This window comes from Hyperolius riggenbachi, chromosome 12, assembly GCF_040937935.1.
Source record: "Hyperolius riggenbachi isolate aHypRig1 chromosome 12, aHypRig1.pri, whole genome shotgun sequence".
Taxonomy (NCBI): Eukaryota; Metazoa; Chordata; class Amphibia; order Anura; family Hyperoliidae; genus Hyperolius; species Hyperolius riggenbachi.
Window position 1 is genome coordinate 26727041 of NC_090657.1, and position 21099 is coordinate 26748139.

General features: G+C 44.6%; 1 protein-coding gene across 2 annotated transcripts in view; it reads right to left on the reverse strand.

The window, feature by feature from the left end:
• Positions 1 to 21099, reverse strand: part of MYO1D (myosin ID) — a 297886-nt gene that overhangs the window by 65992 nt on the left and 210795 nt on the right. For both annotated transcript variants that reach the window (XM_068262768.1, XM_068262767.1), the window contains exons 8-11: positions 17755 to 17958; positions 14394 to 14539; positions 11532 to 11646; positions 9687 to 9857 (exon numbers count right to left, since the gene is read on the reverse strand). In XM_068262768.1, the coding sequence (XP_068118869.1) occupies positions 9687 to 9857; positions 11532 to 11646; positions 14394 to 14539; positions 17755 to 17958 (636 nt within the window). The remainder of the gene's footprint in view (positions 1 to 9686; positions 9858 to 11531; positions 11647 to 14393; positions 14540 to 17754; positions 17959 to 21099) is intronic.

Below are 21099 nucleotides of genomic sequence, written 5' to 3' on the forward strand. Positions count from 1 at the left end.
GTTTCCTGCCTTGGTGGATTAGCAAAATAGTCTTCCTGAAAAAAACCATTGCTTGTCTGATGAAACAGTAGTCCAAGTCAGACGCCCAAACTCCTTCCCCAGCCCCATCATCACCATGTATGGTAGTCAGGGAGGAGATGGTTTGCAGCAGTCAGTCTTTCTCGGTGAGCACCTGATCCCATCTGCCCCTGTCCTCGTTTGTTGCTTTAAGATTGTGGTAACTCTCTGTGGCCAGCAATGCAGTTTAGCAGAGTTTCATCTTCCAGTTCAGTTCCTCCCAACTCAGTGTCTACTATGACATTTAAACACTTTCCACACTCTCCCCTACATGATTTTCTAAATAGTTAAACGAAAGAGCACTGCAGAACATGTCCTTACTACAGGCAAGATATGGCAGTGAGAGGGAAATAGGACCTTTATATAAAAAAAACACACTGAGGAGGATGGGGGAAAGGGTTAAATGCTTTATTATACACAGAACATTCAGGAACTGCATAACAAGATTATAACCCTAGCAAAAACAAAACAAAAATAAAATGTTCACGCCTCCTGTAAACTTGCAACTTAGGTTTGCAAATACCCATAGTTCAAAATAGCTAGTTTCAGATGTGGAATTCCCCAATGCCCGTAAGCTGATCAATGGGGCTTTAGCATGATGGAAAACCATGCTTGATTGCTGCTATTCTTACCTGCCACAGGGGCTGTTAGCTGTTCCATGCCCCCCCACCCACACACACACACACCTCTCCATAGATCAAAACTATTTGCTGAGCAGGATTTTTGCATAGGGTAACACTGCATAGTGAAAATTATTATTATGTAGTATGGTTTTTATACAGTGTTGACATCTTCTGCAGCACTTTACTGAGTACAGGTAGTCCCCGACTTACGAATGCCCGACTTACAAACGACCCGTCGATACGAATGGCATGGATTCCGTGAAAAAAAAAGAAAATTTCAATTGGACCTGTAGTTTTTGAAAAAAATCGATTTTTAAAAATTCAAAGAAAAAATGGCTTTTTAAAAGAAACTATAGTATGCTCACCGGCATGAGCGAAGAGGAGATCAAAGGACACAGCGTGCATGGGTGGATTAGGTAGCATATGTCAGCTCTGCTACACTGCATGCACTGAACCCGGGGGTTCTTTATGCACTACAGCCATTAACCTCTCCTGTTCCCCCAAGTGCAGGCATTACTTCTCCTGGACCCAGAGTGCAGAGCCAGTAACCCCTCCTAGTCCCCACCTGCAGCCTTCAACTTTCCAAGGCTGACTTATACTTGAGACTTTGAAAAATACCAGCTTAAGGGGATCAATTTTGGGGGTCGACTTATACACAAGGCCGACTTGTATTCAGTATATACGATATATAAATACTGAGGGGCCGCAGCACACAACAGGAAAACAGTGACAGGGGCACCACACCCACCTCTAGCACAGTTAAGCATATAAATGAGTGGAGCTCAGAGTTCAGTCAGTAGCTAGTAGAAGTTAGGTGTTTTTAATTTTCCTTTTCTCATTTAGTTGACTCTTGGGCTTTTGGAATTTTTCCCACTAGAACGCTAAAAAAAACTAGCATTTTTGCCTGGTTAGAGTAGGACTCACCAGACTGGGGACACTTTGGCACGCTTGGTGGCAAGGCCAATTCACTTATCTGTATGTTTCTGGGATGTGGGGGGAAACCGGAGTGCCCAGTGAAAGCCCATGCAGAAACGGAAGGAACATACAAACTGGCTGGGATTCAAACAAGGGGCCCAGCAGTGCAAGGTGAGATTGCTGTCCACTACGCCACTATGCTGCCCACAAAAAATGATCATTTCAGGCAACCATTACTACCAATACCTCTGTAGCAGAGGGAGGAGAAGGGCAGAGTAAGGTGATCAAATCTATGATCAGCTTTTCCATGTATTGAGAGCTGCTGCAGCCTGCATAGGGTAGCACACGCACACGTGTACAGGGTTACAGAAGACATAGAATTTCATCCAACTCTAGCTCATAACATGCCTACTAAGCCATCGCCCACTGGGCAGATAGAAAGGCCCAGCTAGGACAGGTGACTAGATGTGGAAGAAATGCCCACTCTACTGACATTTGTCTGTTACATAGTTATTTGGGTTGAAAAGAGATCCATCCATCAATTTCAACCAGAAAATAAAAAACACTAGCTGTACCCTCACATATTATCCCAGTTGATCCAGAAAAAGAGAAAAATCCTTACAAGGAATAGTCCAATTATCCTCAAAAGGGAAAAAAAAATATTCCGGACTCCAAATGCCAGTTGAGAACAACACTGTGATGATATATGTGGTGGTGATGATATGTACGGTTAAATGCAGAACATGGGTACCGTTTTTGATTAGTATCTAAGGTAGCCTCCATCTTGTTCGTCTACCTCACATGTGTGGGGTTATCGCCTGGAAATAGTACATTTGCATCTAAAGGTGAACTTTTGTGAATAGTAGGAGCAGGAAATGCTAATTTGGTTTGCTAGCCTCTGGCGAGGAAATGGCTAATTAGTCCAATAGCCAGCCATGTCCTTACCTTTGGTCTGCTATGAACTACTGTCTCATATGTGTATTTTGCTTTTGTCACCGGTAACTTGTAGTAAGGAAGTCTAGAGTGCCTATAACAAGGAAACGGGTAATTAGACTATTAGCCAGCCATTGTCCCGAATTCACAGCTGGACTGGCTGCAGTGTGCTTTGATGCAGATCAAGCCAGGAAGCCCGGACTCAGAAGTCTTTTGATGTGTGTGTTAAAATACAATTGTAGCTGTGAAAATTAGATCTATGGTAAGATGGGAAATGTCTGGAAAGTTAATTAAAACTAGTTTCTCCCCTTCCAAACAGGCTTGCAGCCTCAAGGCATATCTCCCAGCATAAAAGGCAGGGCCAGCTGCCTAAAATAATCTTCTCTTGGAGGTAGCGCATAGCTAGAGATGCTCCTGAGCGAATCAGAAATTTGTGTCTTCCCTCGACGAAGTTAGACCTCGTATTGGTAACTTTTATTCCCATTTTATTTTTATGCAAACTGTCTTGTATATCTTTGTGATTTTTACTCTGTTTTTTGTAAATCCCTTTGTATATATTCTTGTCTGCACTGTTCCACTTTTTGAAATATTAAATATTTATTCAATAAGCCTGACTTCTGATGTACTAACGGCTCATAGCCTAGAAAGAGACAGCAGTGTAATTTGTGTTACAAGTTCAGTGCCCGATTGTGCCTTGCTACTGTACGATTGTATTGTGTGTGCGGCGTTCCCGTATTTGGCCTAAGCGCGAAGCTGACCCAAATACGAAAACGCTGGAGTGCAGACCACTCGACAGCAGAGTGGGAATTATTGAAGTGTCTAGCAGCAGCTAGTGGTGGCAGTGAGAAGTGCTTTGAGGGGAGACAGCCTTGTGTTAGCTTGAATAAGGCTGCTTCCCCTCTCGATCTGGTCAAACCCGCAGTCGGGAACCGTATCTGCAGGCGTGCCGCAGGCCCGGTTCCTGACAAACACCACCGTGAATTCCTAGTAATTATAGCCATGGATGTCTTAAAATTCAAGGAAAGCATCTAAGCCTCCTTTGAATGCAGATATAGAATTTTCCATCTTCTACTTTATGTGGGAATACATTCCACATTTTAATCAGTCTTACTGAACCCTTTCCTAAATAAATAGTTAAAACTTTTTTCTTCTATGTGCAGATCATGTCCCCTTGTCGTTTGCACAAGCCTAGGGTTAAAAAGATCATTGGTCAAGCTTTTATATTGCCCTCTGATGTATTTATACATGTTAATTAGATTGTCTGTTTTCTGAAGGGATCCCTGGGTTACCTGTATGACTTTTTCAAAAGGAAAACGGTCTGGAATAGCTGTATCAGATAAGAAAATTGTGTGAGTAATTACTTAGTACCCTATTCACTTTCACCAACATGATGGACTAGGGCTTGAGGCACCAATGCTAAGCCACTCTAGGAGAAGCACCAGTTCTTAGTGGGTCTTCTCACATTGGTGTGTCCAGCCACAATCCACTATCCCTACAATTATTGCTGCTTCTCCTTTACGGTCTGTGTCATCTCCAGCTGTCTCAAAATCTAGTATACCCATATTACTACATTGCTCATTACACCGTTCACCATCTGTGCAGTGGCTGTCTAGTGCAGTGTTCCCCAACCCTGTCCTCAAGGCCCACAAACAGTGCATGTTTTGTGGAAATCCACACAGCTCTGCAGAGACATTAATTACCTCACCTGTTCATGTTTCTGGTTTTCTGCAAAACATGCACTGTTGGTGGGCCTTGAGGACAGGGTGGGGGAACTGTGGTCTAGTGGACTGGTTAAAGCGGACCTGAACTCGGAACTTCCTCTCTGCTCTAAAAGATAAGCAAAAGCATACTAACCTTTAAAGGGAGCCAGAGACGAAGCTACTAAAAAAAAAAATAGGAAAAGATTTTATACATACCTGGGGCTTCCTCCAGCCTGGATCGCTCCTACGGCGCCGTCCTCCGCTGCCTCTATCGCCGGTACCGGGTCCCGTCACTTCCGCTGGACGCTTTCCGCATGCGCCTGCGCAGTACGGAGGGAGCGCATTGCGCTTGCGTCGACTGGCCGAAATGACGGGACCCGGTACCGGCAGACAGAGACAGCGGAGGACAGCGGCGTGGGAGCGATCCAGGCTGATGGGGCTGGAGGAAGCCCCAGGTATGTATAAAACTGTTAGTTCGTCTCTGGGTCTCTTTAAAGAAAACCATTTCTTTGTTACAGCAAACATCCTAAAATAAATCTGCACGGTTTCTACTTCCTGATTCACGGAAGCAGACATATTGTTACCAGCCTGTGCTTTTCAATGAGCTTATCTGCCATGGCAGTCAGGTGACACAGGGGATAGCTCAAATTATAACTTGTGACACAAATGAGGTGGATAAACTCTATAAATACATACAGGGTGCATTTCTCTATGTTTTCCTTCTGTCCTGTGCAAGAGTTCAGGTCCACTTTAAGGGCTCTGCCTCTGACACAGACTAGTGCTCAAATCTTGGATCTTACTATTCAGTAAGGAGACCTTGGGCAATACTCCCTAAAACTGCTACGGCAGCTCTGATGCTTTGAGTCAGCCAGGAAAAAAGCGTAATATAATTTTTTTTGTCTTGCATAGGCATTGGGGCCAGGGTTGTAATTACTGAATAGGAGTATGCTAAATCCCAAGGGGGTATTCGGTTTTCTGAAAAAGGCATTGCTATTGCATCCTGGAGGGGAAATTGATAATTAATTGTATTATAATGTAGTGAACTGCATACTAAGCAGAGTTTTAAAATGAATGGCTGCAGAATTAATTACTGCTGCTGTAGTCTATAGACACTGGGCATTGTTCACATCTGTTACTATGTGTGCAGACAGAGTGCCGGCATTTGACTACATCGCATGCCTTTGCTGTATAGATACAGGCATGAGTAAACAAGTAATCGGAATTGTAGTGAATGACAGACCACGTAACTACATATATAGAAAAGAACAAACTCAGTTTCCCACCTATGTGTCAAAGTGAAAGTGGCAATCATTTATAGACCCGCATGAATAGGGGGTGCAAGGACATTTGGGTGCCCAATTTCAGCTAGTAGAATATCCGTATAATTTACAGACATGTTACGTTTTAAAAATGCAAATTATGGTAGGAAAATAATGATATTTTACTACCAATTATCCTAACACTACTCTTACACAGAGCCCTCCCTTACCAATACCTACACTTAACGCCCCCCACCCCACACACACTTAAAAATACCCTCCCACGCCTAACCTTAACTACCACCCCATGCCTAATCCCTAAAAACATCCCCTCCATGCCTAACCTTAATTGCCCCCCCGCCTAACCCCTAAAAAACTACCACCCCATGTCTAAACCTTACAACCCCCCCACGCCTAACCCCTAAAAACATCACCCCCCATGCCTAACCCCTAAAAACATCACCCCCTGCCTAACCCCTAAAAACCTCCCCCTTCATGCCGAACCTTAACCGCCCTCCATGCCTAACCCCTAAAAACATCCCCCTCCATGCCTAACCTTAACCGCCCCCAACGCCTAACCCTTGAAAACACCCCCCATGCCTAACCTTAACCACCCCCCCATGCCTAAACCTTACAAATACCCCCGTCCATGCCTAACCTTAACCGTCACTCCCATGCCTAACTCCTAAAACCATCCTTTCATGCCTAACCTTAACTGCCCCCCAACGCCTAACCCTTACAAACACCCCCCCATGCCTAATAACATCCCCCTCCATACCTAAACCTTAACACCCCCCTCCAACACTTCACTCTTACAAACACCCCATGCCTAATGTCTAAAAACAACACCTGACCCTTACAAACCCTCTCCATGCCTAACCTGAACCGCCTCCATCCCCTTCCCCCCACAACTAATCAAACCCCGCCGCTATTATGATATTTTTTGTCTGTCACCATAAATGCCATTATAAATAGCGGCTATAGTGGGAAATGTGCTATTTATCGGGGGCCAAAATTTCACACTATAGCTGCTATTTATAATGGTGGTACCCAAGTTTCTCATAATGGCGGGTGCACACATTTCCCACTTCAATTTATAGTGTTGTTCACTAGATATTTGTCTACAAACTCCCAATTTGTAAATCTGGCCCGCTATAAATATTTTCTTTTGCCAGGGGTGAGAGAGGGATGAAGGAGTTTTATGGCATCCGTGCACCAGTCAGCTGCATACAATGTCACCCAAGACATCTCTTAGCTTAGAATGCAATAGCAGACAAACTGGAATTCTTATCCAATCATCAATTATCCCGGAATAAGATGGCACCAGATGAGTCTTCATTATTCCCCATCAACACCCCCCCACACACACACACACCTCACACACACACCACACACACACACACACACACACACACACACACACACACACACACACACACACACACACACACACACACACACACACACACACACACACACACACACACACACACCACACACACACACCACACACACACACACACACACACACACACCACACACACACCACACACACACCACACACACAATAGAGAGGAATGCTCATGTTCGTGTTCATGCTGGATGCTTGGTACAACATGTATTCTGTGCCTTCACCAGATGGCACTCAGATTATGTGGAACAATTTCCAGCCTGCACCGAGCTAGAGGTTTCCTTACTGGCTTGATGTGTATGAGACAGAATAACGCAATACTCTTTTTGGCAAAAGCCTCAGATGCATACGAGATCGCAACAGCCAAAGGTTCCCCTCAGACCTAATTAGAATGGTAACATACAGAACCTTTTTCTATCTTTTGTTGACCTATTGAAAAGAAAAAAAAAAGAGCCCACACATTCCACAGCTATGTGTTAAGGACCCATGCTTCAAACCCCTGAATACAAATTGGCCTGCGGACTGCCTCAATCAGGCGACAGCGGCATGCAATGTTCATTGGCTAGACATGACATCATCTTTCAGCTTGATCTATACACAGCTCTGGTGAGTGAGTCACTGAGGGATCTGGCTCCCTCTGCTGGGCATCTCAGGTTAAATCAGACAAAGCACTGTTGGTGAACCAGATTAAAGAAATGTGTGCGAAAGTTATAGAACAAATTAAAAAAAATAAAAGTTTTAAAATGTAGGTGAGGAAATGTTCAGTTATATAAAACTAATGTTTTGATGGCTCCATTCACTACAGTTATTCATAAATCCCCATTTACACAATATGGGCAGTACAGTGACATAGCAGTTAGCACTCTTCTGTTCTCCCCGTGTTTGTGTGGGTTTCCTCCAGGCACTCTGGTTTCCTTCCACATCCCAAAAAACATAGAGATAAGCAAATTGGCCTCCCCCTAAATTGGCCCTAGATTATGATACATATACTACACGATACATAGACATATGACTATGGCAGGGATAAGATTGTGAGCTTCTCTGAGGGACAGTTAAAGGGGCACTATGGCAAAAAATTGTAAAATTTAAAATATGTGCAAACATAAACAAATAAGAAGTACATTTTTTCCAGAGTAAAATGAACCATAAATTACTTTTCTGCTATGTTGCTGTCAATTACAGTAGGTAGTAGAAATCTGACAGAAGTGACATGTTTTTTCTCTTCATGGGGGATTCTCAGGAATTTATTTATTTTCAAAAGCACTTAGTGAATGGCAGTTGCTCTCTCCAACTGCCAAAAAACTGTGTAGCGAGCAGGGAAGCTGGCCAGCAATATCTTTATAAAGAATAAAAGCCTTGCTGAGAATCCCCTATGAAGAGATGGGCTAGTCCAAAACCTGTTGCTTCTGTCAGATTTCTACTACCTATTGCAAGTGACAGTAACATGGGAGAAAAGTAATTTATGGCTCATTTTACTCTGGATGAAACATACTTCTTATTTGTCTGTTTGCACATATTTTAAATTTTACAATTTTTCGCCATAGTGCCACTTTAAGTGACAATATACTCTGTACAACTCTGCAGAAGGTGTTGATGCTATATAAATACTAAATAATAGTAATAATAATATGCAATGTAACACTGCAATTGATACACAACTCATACAACACTGTGAATGGTAATGTAACTCATACACAAAAATCACTACTGCAATACCCTTGTGTCTCGGCTTCAAGAAAATGGATGTATCATTTTATGCAATAAGGCACACAAAACCACATTACTGTAAAGGAAGCTCAAAAGACTAAATTCCAATAAATTATTACAGAATTCAGCAAGTTCTTCAAAATCTAGTAAAATAAATACATGAATCAATTTACACCTCTAGCCCTCCTGTATAAGTGAAATAATGCACATTAGCAAAATATACATACATTTTTGGGCCTCACTAGACTTGTGTCAGTGATATAAACAGGAGTGTAAACTGTTGCCAAGATGTTTCCTCCCTGTAGTTAAGGACGTTTAAGTGCTGTTGTGACATTCAACTCACAGGAACATTCACTGCAGGTCAGCCGTGGTGAACGGACCTTAAAGGAAAACTGAAGCTAGAGGGATACGGAGGCTGCCATATTTACTTCCTTTCAAGCAATGCCAGTTGCCTGGCTGTCCTGATGATCCTCTGCCTCTATTACTGTTAGCCATAGACCCTGAACACGCATGCAGATCAGATCCGGTGTCTCTGACATTATTGTCAGATCTGACAAGATTAGCTGCATGCTTGTTTCTGGTGTGATTCAGGCACTACTGTAGCCAAATAGCCCAGCAAGGCTGCCAGGCAACTGGTATTGATAAAAAGGAAATAAATATGGCAGCCTCTGTATACCTCTCACTTCAGTTGTCCTTTAAACTCCACTGAAAATAACGTAATGAATAAAAGTGCTTAATTTCTACAATAATTGTGTATAAATTATTTAGTCAGTGATTTCCGATTGTAAAATCTTTCCTCTCCCTGATTTACATTCTGACATTTATCACATGGCGACATTTTTACTGCTGGCAGGTGATGTCAGTGGAAGTAGCTGCTGCTTGCTTTTTTTGGCAGATGAAAACAGCTGTTATTTCCCACAATGCAACAAGGTATTGAAGGCAGAGAAACAGCAGCCACGTTGGCCAGGCAATTGCTACGGCATAAAATATATAAATGTGGCAGCCTCCATATCTCTTAGTACAGGGTTACTTACAGACCCCTGGTTTGTAGTTAGAGCAGACACACAGATTGCTCCATTACCTTCCTGCTGGAGTAATGAGCATGCTTCCCTAGCTGCTTATTTAGCGCATCCAGGAACATGGCGTCTGTCACTTTCCCCACATTCATGCAGGCGTCGTCCAATAAGGATATGATTCCACGGTGCTGCTGCTCCACCAGATCCACAATGATTTGGTTATTAAAATAATCTATCTGTAAGAGAGCATAGAACAATGCAAGTTATAGAACAGCCCACACTGGATACCTTACGTGAAGGCCATGTAAAGGTTGACAAATGAGTAATGTTAACATAATGAAATATAGCAATGCTAATATGTTCACATTACTGTTATTCTACGTCCACAGTGATGCAGTGCGGTGTAACGGCTGTATTGCATTACGGCAATGATGCCCCTATGTGACATCCACAGTGTGGCCGGTGCAGTGTAAGGGTGTTCAGCATCCCAACGCACCGCATGCAGTGCGTTACCCCAAAGCATGCACGTGACAGTGAAGCATACTTTTCATTGACTGTCTGCTTCATTGTATGTGTCGGAACTGCTTTTACAGGGAACGCAATACCAACTGTGAAGGTAGCCTTATACTAATCTGAGGTTAAAACATCCCTCCGCGGCATGTGTACAGGAGTTGTCCGAAGTCGTTAGTAACTGGGCATGCTGGGAAACCTTACCCAGTCTCTACTGTTATCTACCCCCTCCGCCACTGGCCTGAAGCTCCTCTTCCTCCCCCCCCCAATAGATTAAAACAAGTTTCTGAGTGCACCTGATAATCTACAGCCAGGAAGGGGAGAGGGGGCACTTTAGACCCATAGGGCTCTATTCACAATAAGCAGTTCGGTAAAATCTTTTTGACAGTAAAATACCTAATTCGGTATTTTACACTTTTTTCCAAATGCACTTAAGTTTTTCCACATGAGGCAGACGTTCGGTAATTTACCGAACAAACATGCCTCAACTCACTAAGCCCTGCAGTGCTCAGTAAGTGTCACTTACCAGCATGGAGCAGGTCAGCGTGCAGGCAGGGAGCTGTGTGTGTGACTCGGAGGTTTTCTGTCCAATGCAGCCTGTCATCCCTTTAGATGTGCTGCAGCCACCAGGGGGAGCTGTTCTGTATACTAGAATATAGGAAAGCCCTCAGAACTGTCAGCTTCCTCTGCTTTGTTACAGTGAAAGACCCACCTGATACCCCATCGCATCCAATCAGAGTGAGAAGCATGCTGTGTGGCTTTCCTTATTGGCTGCCTGGCTCTCCCCAAAGGCTGTCCGGCAAATCCACCGCACAGAGACAGCATGGGGAGAGCGAGTTATCGGCTGCTGTGAGCTGGAGAAAAATACCGAACACTTTTGGCCGGTAAATTAAATGCGGACATCTTTGTGAATTGACATTTCCTGAGGTAATTACCGCACAAGTCGGCAATTTACCCCACTATTGGGGAACTCTGATTTCCTGTGCGGAGATAGGTTTAGTGAATTGTAGTTTGGGAAGGTGATCGGTAGCTGTTTTCAGTATTACCGAATGTGGTAATGCTTTGTGAATAGAGCCCACAGGGTACGATCCAGAAGAACATTTTCCAAATAGGAATCGGTAGCTGCTTTGCTATCTGTATAGACAAAAAGTAACAACTGTAAACACTGGAAGTGACATGCCAGCATCTTGTTATGGGACAACTTTTTTGCACCTCAAAAAGTAACTAGTCAATGAAATACTGATCTAAATAACAGTACTGTCTTTTTGGTGTGATGGCAATAACTATACTTGATTCTCTGGCGGACCACTGCATTGTTTTCCAGGGAATAAGGTCAGTGAATTGGGTACAGACAGAAAACATTACACCAGGTTTATTGACTACAGTCCTCCAGTACTCACGTGTTTCCAGGGAATCCCTTCTCTCTGATACTCCTGTTGCTCCTGGGTCAGGACCAGCTGGATGAAGAGCTGCTGGAGTTTCTCATTACAGTAATTGATGCAGAACTGCTCAAAGCTGAAACACATGAAGAAATGGGTTATGGAAAAAAAACGCTATCTATATTTCACTTCCTTATGTTGCTGATGATGCAAGGCTTGACATTAACCACTTAACGACCAGCTGACGCCGATAGGCGGCGGCTGGTCGTTTGTGGTTTTGCATGGAAACAGTCGCTCAAACGACCTTTCCATGCCACTTCACGGAGGGTGTCTCCGTGAACAGTGTGTGAGCCGCCGATCGCGGCTCGCACGCGTAATGTAACCACGCGCGGAAGAAATCCCCGCTGTTTACATCAATACAGCAGTGCCGTAAAGGAGATCGGCGATCCCCGGCCTCTGATTGGCCGGGGATCTCCGTCATTTGATAGGCTGAAGCCTATCCAATCCGGCGCAGGACGGATGCAGCCCTGGGTAAGAGGGAGAGAGAGGGATCGGCAGAGAGGGAGGAAAATGCTGCGGAGGGCGGCTTTAAGGAGCCCCGCCCCCCCCCCCCCCCCCGCTCAGCCACACGGAGTGGCGGCGATCAGACCCCCCCCCAGCAGGTCATCCCCCTAGTGGGGAAAAGGGGGGGGGGGGGGGAAGTCTGATCGCCCTGCTGTAATCACGATCTGTGCTGCGGGCTGGAGAGCCCATGCAGCACAGATACTGCAGAAACAGCCCAGTCCTTAAGTGGTTAAGGCACAAGGTTGATCTTGTCACATTGGGAAGGTTTGTGCTCAAGTGGTCTCAAGTGAAGCTAGTGCCAATCTCACTGTGCTGAAATGGCCCACAAAGCAGGGCTGTGGAGTCGGAGTTTAGGAGTCAGAGCACTCTTGGGGTACCTGGAGTCGGAGGTTTCATAAACTAAAGAGTTGGAGTCTGAGTCAGATGATTTTTGTACAGACTCCACAGCCCTGTTGCAAAGAAAACACAACCTCCTCAGAAAGCTCCAGAAGTAAGAAGAAGTAACAAGCTGTAGTGATAACCCCCCCCCCCCCAAAAAAAAAAAAAAAACACAAAATGCAAAGAGGCCATCACACACTGCACCACAAGGGCATTTATGGAGCCTCCCATAAGTTACCCCTACTAGCCCTGCACCTGTAAAAACAAAAACAAACAAAAAACATATTTACTCACCTGCAGAAGACTCCCCTCCTGGCCTCCCTCTGGAAAGCAACAGTTCCCCTGACGATCTTCAGTGCACCCAGTCCAGCTGTAAAACTCCCGCGCTGACAGGCGAATAAGGGCAATGGGAAGATGGTGCCCAATGCCCTGTACTGGAGACACAAATCGTCTCCAGTGCAGGGCTGTGGACGCCATTTTCCCGTTGCCCTACTTGCCTGCCGGAACCCACAGACTCCCACAGGCTGAGGTGAGCTGCGGCCGTCAACTGGTGTGGCGTCAAGCCAGTTTACCTCATCGGGGGGGGGGGGGGGGGGGGGGAACACACCTCTAGTCGGCCGGGCAGCACAAGCACCTCTGTTCCTAAGCCCACAAGGAGAAATTTCTGCAAAGACTACAAAGTCTTCAGCCTAGTAAAAACGGTTTCCGATGGGGCAGAAAGGGAGCTGGACATGCAGTGAGCGGGAATCCTACAAAAAAGACCATACACTGTGCCTACTAATAGGTAGTGGTTGCTTGGCGGCAATTTTACTAATTTCCTGCTTAGCATTTACGTGTCCGTGAATAAGAAATGTCACATCTTGATTCACTCTTCTAAATCCCTTCATACACACTAGAGGTGATGTGCCTGAATATATGTATTTTTTTCTTGTTACTGACCCCTGTGGCTAGGGTCTAGTTCAGTGCACTCCCTCCTTCCCCTGTATGTGTTTGTCAGCATACACACAGCTTAAGCTGGTGTATGTGCATGGTGCGCATGGATACATTACATTAGCTCCCTTGTGCGATTGGTAAGATGCGCTATCTGTCCCAGGAGAGGAAGTTAGGATGTGTGCTCCTAATCCCTAGATAGGTTTGATGCAATTAATGTTTGCATGTCTGCACTATGCATGTTACAGGGCCAGAGTTAGGACACCTATGTTTACCTGGGTACTTCTGCGCAGTATAGGTGACTAAGCATAAGAATGCATTCTTCTGTGAACTAAGACCCCGGCTTTTGACTTAGCTGTAGGAATACCAGTGGTGCCTGGATGAGTGAATCTGTGAATGCATTTGTTTAAACATTTGCATGCGAGAGTGCGAAGGGTTCATAGATTTTTGCTGTTTTCTGGCCACACCCCCTTCAGCACCTCCCTTTCCTTAATAACTTATTTAATGTCCTAACTAGAGGCGATGTGCCTGTATATAGGTATTCTTTTTTTATATTTTTTTCTTCATACACACTTGGCTGCTACAAGAACAATACAGGTAGTCCCCGGTTAACAAACGAGATAGGGACTGTGGGTTCGTTCTTAACCTGAATCTATTCTTAAGTCGGAACACTGTGCCATCTCTGTCCCCTGTACCTCTTCTGTGCCCCTCCCCCCCCCCCCCCTTCCAGTGTCCCCATCTATGTCACCTCTGCCCTCTGTATCTGCTTATACAAGTTTAAAAGCCATTTTTTCTTCAAATTTTTCAAAATCGATTTTCTCAAAAACTACAAGTCCAATTTGAAAAATTCCCATGGAAACTCAGAATCCATGCGGTTCGTATCGGGTCTACCTGTACTCTGTAACTAGCTACATTTTATATAACAGAAACAGTTTTAGCTGTTCTCTCATTGTACCAGGGTTATAAATCTGGTGTTCACCAGAGTTAAACTTTGTACACAGATCGTCATACCTGTTATTGTCAAAGATCTCAAATCCGTAGATGTCTAGCACACCAATCACTGTGTTCTTCCCGTGGAGAGATGCCTCTTGTTTTTTCACATCAATTACGTCATTGATATGACTGACAATCCAGCAGAAAAGGCGTTCGTAGATGGCCTGTTAAATTACAAAATGGTGTCACATTTACCAATCACAGCATCATAACCCTAACATCTTATTTAAAGAGGAATTGTAATAAAAATAGCGTAATTAATGAATATTGCTTTTCTTTTTTTTTTTTTTTTACGACATCCATTTATAAAATTATTGTTTCCTCACCCCGACTTACATTCTGAAATTTATCACAGGTAACGACATCTTTAGTCCTGTAAGGTGCAGCCCGGCAAAATTTTGAGAATTTCGAAGCCAGTTAAAAGAATACCAAGTCTCCCAGAATGCTCTGGCGGGAGCATTAGGAATAGCTAAAAAACCTAGGCTAAACATCACTAGGTGGGCGTGGGACTACATACCAATCTAGAAATATATTGGTATAGGAACTGTTTCTGATGCTGAAACTAGCGAACTTATAGTATTAAGTATTGCAGAAGGAGAACAGAGGCGCCAACAGGATAAAATATGCTAAAATAGAAGTAGACATGAAAGCGACAATTTTCAAACAGATACATTTATTAACATACTCCAAAATACAAAGCAACGCATTTCGCAGGTATATTCCTGCTTCCTCAGGCAATAATAAGTAGGAGTATACAGCAGTGTAGTCTCCGGATCACGCTAGGCGCTTAGCATGATCATGAGACTACACTGTTGTATACGCCTCCTTATTGCCTGAGGAAGCAGGAATATACCTGTGAAATGCGTTGCTTTGTATTTTGGAGTACAAATAAATGAATCTGTTTGAAAATCGACAGTTTCATGTCTACTTCGGGGAGGTAAGTCCACCACTTCCTCCCTTGAAATGTTAAAGATTTTAGCATATTTTATCCTGTTGGCGCCTCTGTTCTCCTTCTGCAATACCTTTGTCCACCCCTGGTGGAGGGGTTGTATACCCTTAAGGTAGCCATACACTGGTCGATTTGCCATCAGATTCGACCAACAGATAGATCCCTCTCTGATGGAATCTGATCAGAGAGGGATCTTATGGCTACCTTTACAGCAAACTGTCATGATCGCTGCTGCAGCAGGTATTGCTGGAAGTAGTAGTGCTGCAGCTCAGGCAGTTCTGATCTCTTTCCATGCAAGCTGCATAACTTTGTCTGCCTTTCCCTGCTGTCAGCTTGTGACTGATTATCATTCACCTGTGTGGGAATCTGCATGTCTGCTCCCATTGGATGACCTCAGTATAAAGATCTGCTTCCTGCAGGACTCCTCGGGTTTTCATAGTTTCAGTTTAAGCCTGTCTTGCTGTCGCTTCAGCCCCCGATCGTGTTTCTTGTTCTAAAGATACTTTGCTGGTCTTTGCATCATATATTGGTTCATTGCCAATATATATGCATACCAGCACGTTTATTATTTTCCTTGTATTCGTGTTACGTTGATACATCAGTGTCGCTGATGTATACGTACACGAACTGTTTATATCCTGTGTGCAGTTAGTCAGCTTTCCAGCACGTTTTGGTAGGTTGCGCGTACCGTGATCACCCGTGCTGAGGTAGTTACCCTGCTCCTGGTTCTGTTTGTGGATTGCGTTCATCTCTGCGAAGAGATAACGAATCCTTCTGAATCCTGTTCTGTTACCGTTTGTGGATTGCGTTCATCTCTGCGAAGAGATAACGAATCCTTCTGAATCCTGTTCTGTTACCGTTCGTGGATTGCGTTCATCTCTGCAAAGAGATAACGAATCCTTCTGAATCCTGTTCTGTTACCATTTGTGGATTGCGTTCATCTCTGCGAAGAGATAGCGAATCCTTCTGAGTCCTGTTCCCTGTATTGCTCCAGTCTAAGTCAGTGTTCCTGCTTATGTCATATATCGGTTCATTGCCGATATATACATATGTTAGTCAGACGTTACAAATAGTTTCATTGATAGCTGTAATTGTAATACGCTAGGAAAATATACTTATTGTATTTTTGTCTGTGTTACGTTCATCTATCTTGATCCTGCTATTTCCTGACTATCCTGTCCTGTCTTTGTGAGGCACGCCATCGCTGCAAACGCATTGGCTGCCTCATTCCAGTCTGTCTTGTTGTGGACGCTTGCTGTCACTAAGTAGCGGCTAGCTAGCAAGCGTTCATTCTGTCTACCTGTCCTGATCTCCTCAGTTCTGGTTTATGCGCTCAGCGCTACCTTGCGCTGAGACGTTATCGCAAAAGTATTGTTTGTGGCTGTCGGATCTGCACCGGCTCTGTGCGCCACAATCTCCTTTTGGAGTCAGTCCTCCCCTCCACTATACTAGGGATAGCCTGTTTCCTTGTGCTAGTGTGTGTACCTCCTCCACGTCAGCTCATGCGTTGCATGCTGACTGTGGAGAATACACCACCAAGCCTTACACAAACAGATTGTGAACCGATTTCAGCCTGAAACCGTTCACAATCTGTGGTGGTGCTGCCGCCGCTCCCCCCGCCCGCATTCATTACCTGCTCCGCCGGCTCGACTGCCCCAGGTCACCGCTGCTCCGTCTCCGCTCTGGTCTCCGGCCCCGGCATGCTTCACTTCTTCCTGCCCGGCAGGAAGTTTAAACAGTAGAGCGCCCTCTACTGTTTAAACTTCCTGCCGGGCAGGAAGAAGTGAAGACCCGGAGACCAGCGCAGAGACGGAGCAGCGGTGACCGGGGTGAGCCGCGCCGGCGGAGCAGGTAATGTATGCGGGCTCTATTGCGCCGGTCGTCGGGCACTCGAACGCCGCTAGCGACGCACTCCCTACCCACGGGCGATCGACGGTAATTTTCCGCACAGAGCGATCGACGGGATTGGACGAAATAGATCGAAATTCGGCGTGTTGCGGGAACGATGTGACAGCAGATTCGATCCCAGTGATCGAATCTGCTGTCGATCTGGCGGGAATCGGCCTAGTGTATGGCCAGTTTAATTCTTCCAACCTACAAAGAGCGACATCTTAATCTTGAGTGGGGACAGGACTAATCTCCTCACCTGCATTTACAGTGGTTGCCTATATGGTGATCCTGGTTTGTGAGCATATTGTTTACTTACTTTCTATTACCCGTTCATTATACATACTACACTATATTAGGCTCTCGCTGTCCTTTTTCTCTTTACTGTATTAAGTAGGTATTCTGAATAATTTGCTGCATTGTACTATACTGTATGTCACTATTCTACTATACTGTATGTTACTACAGTACCTCTTTCGGTTAAAACTGCAGGATTAACAGCTCATCATACAGATCATTAGAATAGAATGAGCTGTTTTGTACCTTAGCAAATGCATCTCGGCCATAGCAGGCCTCTTTCTCTGTGTGTTGCTTGTCTATGATGTCTCTGCCCGTGGCCACTGTCCTGAAGAGCAGAGCCTTCTCTAGCAGGTCAGCTTTAGAGCCCAGTAAGTCGGCCACTACAGACACAATTTTACTGTTCTCAATAAGAGTGGCATCTCCATCCATGACAAACTTCAGATTTCCCTGAGAGAAGGAGAAAGAGAGGGATTATTCATGGGAATTCTGAAAACAGACAGGCATGTTCTACGTTCATCATTGCATTTTGTACTATTTTGTAGTAAGAGAGAATAAAAACAGAACTTTTTTCATATGAAAATTTATAGCGAGCATTAGGAGAACACTTCTGATATAGCAACAATGTCATCAGTGAAGCCCTTGTAATGCCATCCTGCCTGCACAGAAGAACTTCAATAGTGTCGTGCATAATGCGGTTTCCAGAGAACTCTGTACACAGTAGAAAGAATACAATAGTAAGTCATAGTCAAACACAAAAACTCTGGATGTTTGCTGGTGTAGACTGCAGCATAGGCAAGGACGGATCTAGCAAGCGGGTATCTTGCCCCAGGCGCAGTTTGTTGAATTCTTAAAAAGGCGGGCAAATTTGGATGGGGAATGGCAGTTTAGGCGCCAAAACCTGACCTTGCCCCAGGCGCAACTTGGTCTAGATCCGTTCCTGAGCAGAGGCCAAGTCAGCACCGCTCAATCTGTATATTATCTGTACTACTGAAGTGCAACAAGCACCTTTTTTGTCAGGAAGACTGTGATATGCAGTTAAAGGACACCCGAAGCGAAAATAAACAGATGAAATAAACGATTGTATTCATTTTCCTTCTCCTACAAATGACTTAAGATATTCCACAGTTTTATTTTATATTTAAATATACTTTTAAAGCGGACCCAAACCAAACATTTTTTTTTAATTCAAAATATTTACTTGCACCACTCTGACACATACAAAGATAAATAAACACTCCTTCAAGCCTATGAGCATTTCAGTGCATGCTTTTCACCCTTCTCTTTTCATAACTAGGGTTACACAGGTGGCAGCCATTAGCAATTCCTCCTTTGCTAGACACCATCTACTCCATCTACTCCACCAGTTTGCCCAGCAATATGAAAGGAAGGGGAGTGGCTCCTCCAATAAATGTAAAATATTTTATATTTGTCATCATGCAGCTGAAAAAAGGCTGCTATTTATTATTATAATTTAAAAAATAGATTTTATTTCTGAAATCTTGCATTTTTAATTTGGGCCCACTTTAATTGTATTATTTTTTTTGCTTAATGACACATTCATTGAAGTACAGTATTCAGCTGTTACTGCACAGCGGGCTTCAGGAGGAGGACTGGAGTCCCGGTCTCGAGTGCTGGGAAAACTGCAGCTTTTAGTGTATATAGTCAGATCCCCCCGTTAGTGTATATAGTCCAAAAAAAACCTTTAGTGTATATAGGCAGACCCCCCCCCTTTAGTGTATACAGGCAGATTCCCCTTTAGTGTATACAGGCAGATTCCCCTTTAGTGTATACAGGAAGATTCCCCTTTAGTGTATACAGGAAGATTCCCCTTTAGTGTATATAGGCAGATCCCCCCCCTTTAGTGTATACAGGCAGATCCCCCTTTAGTGTATACAGGCAGATCCCCCTTTAGTGTATATAGGCAGATCCCCTCCCTTTAGTGTATACAGGCAGATCCCCCTTTAGTGTATACAGGCAGATCCCCTTTAGTGTATACAGGCAGATCCCCTTTAGTGTATACAGGCAGATCCCCCCTTTAGTGTATACAGGCAGACCCCCCCTTTAGTGTATACAGGCAGATCCCCTTTTAGTGTATACAGGCAGATCCCCCCTTTAGTGTATACAGGCAGATCCCCCCTCTACTCTCCCTCTCGCTATCGCTGGTACCTGCTTTGCTCGTCCCAGTCTCGAGTGCTGGGAAAACTACAGCTTTTAGTGTATATAGTCAGATCCCCCCTTTAGTGTATATAGTCAAAAAAAACCTTTAGTGTATATAGGCAGACCCCCCCCTTTAGTGCATATAATCAGATCCCCCTTCAGTGTATATAGGCAGATCCCCCCTTTAGTGTATACAGGCAGATTCCCCTTTAGTGTATACAGGAAGATTCCCCTTTAGTGTATACAGGAAGATTCCCCTTTAGTGTATATAGGCAGATCCCCCCCTTTAGTGTATACAGGCAGATCCCCCTTTAGTGTATACAGGCAGATCCCCCTTTAGTGTATACAGGCAGATCCCCCTTTAGTGTATATAGGCAGATCCCCTCCCTTTAGTGTATACAGGCAGATCCCCCTTTAGTGTATACAGGCAGATCCCCTTTAGTGTATACAGGCAGATCCCCCCTTTAGTGTATACAGGCAGATCCCCCCCCCCCTTTAGTGTATACAGGCAGATCCCCTTTTAGTGTATACAGGCAGATCCCCCCTTTAGTGTATACAGGCAGATCCCCCCTCTACTCTCCCTCTCGCTGCCGCTGGTACCTGCTTTGCTCTTGGGATCCCCTCCCTCGCTGCATTGTGTGCGGTGAGCTGTTGTGAACAGGCAATAAGTGACATTACGTCATTGAAGCCGCCATTAATGGGCAACGCTCACTGCCACTTCACAGCGGCTTACCGCAGGGCAATGCAGCAAGGGGGATCGCGACTTACTGGAGGAGGGGGCCAGGAGCAGAGTAGCAAAACCACAGGAAAATCGCAGCTTTGAAGATCACGTGATGCTCTTTTCCAAAACCGCGATTTTGGTTTAAAAACGATAAATCGTTCAGCCCTACTCGTAACTACTCAGAAGAGCATCCCTGGTCATGATCATGAGCTAAACCAGGAAGTCATCACAGCAAATCAGAACCTTACATAAGTATCAGCTGATGAAATGCTTCTCCAAGAGTTCTCCTAAGCATTGCCATCGCTACTATACAAAAGCTTATTCAAAACTAGAGCTCAGAGGGCCTCCAGATTACTGTTGTATTACTTTACTTCTAAAAGACCCCAGGTAGCAGTGACCTTGAAGGTCATCGTGGACTAGCTGTGACATTCTGACTTCACTTGATGAATAAGACAAGAGCCGGGCAAACAAGACACACCGCCCCAGAACATGTCCAGTGTTTTAGTTCCTATAACAAGTGAGCATGTATGTCTTAGCTCAGACTGTACCAGCATGTACAATTTTTTTTCTGAACTGGGCATGAATATTTTTACAGCTGAAGAACAAGCTGCCAAGCTTCCCTGGCACAGCGAGGGTAGCTGGAAAGCACAGAAGGGTCTGTGCTCGGGCCTGATCTCAGGTCAGTGGACTTGCCTCATGGTTTCCACCTA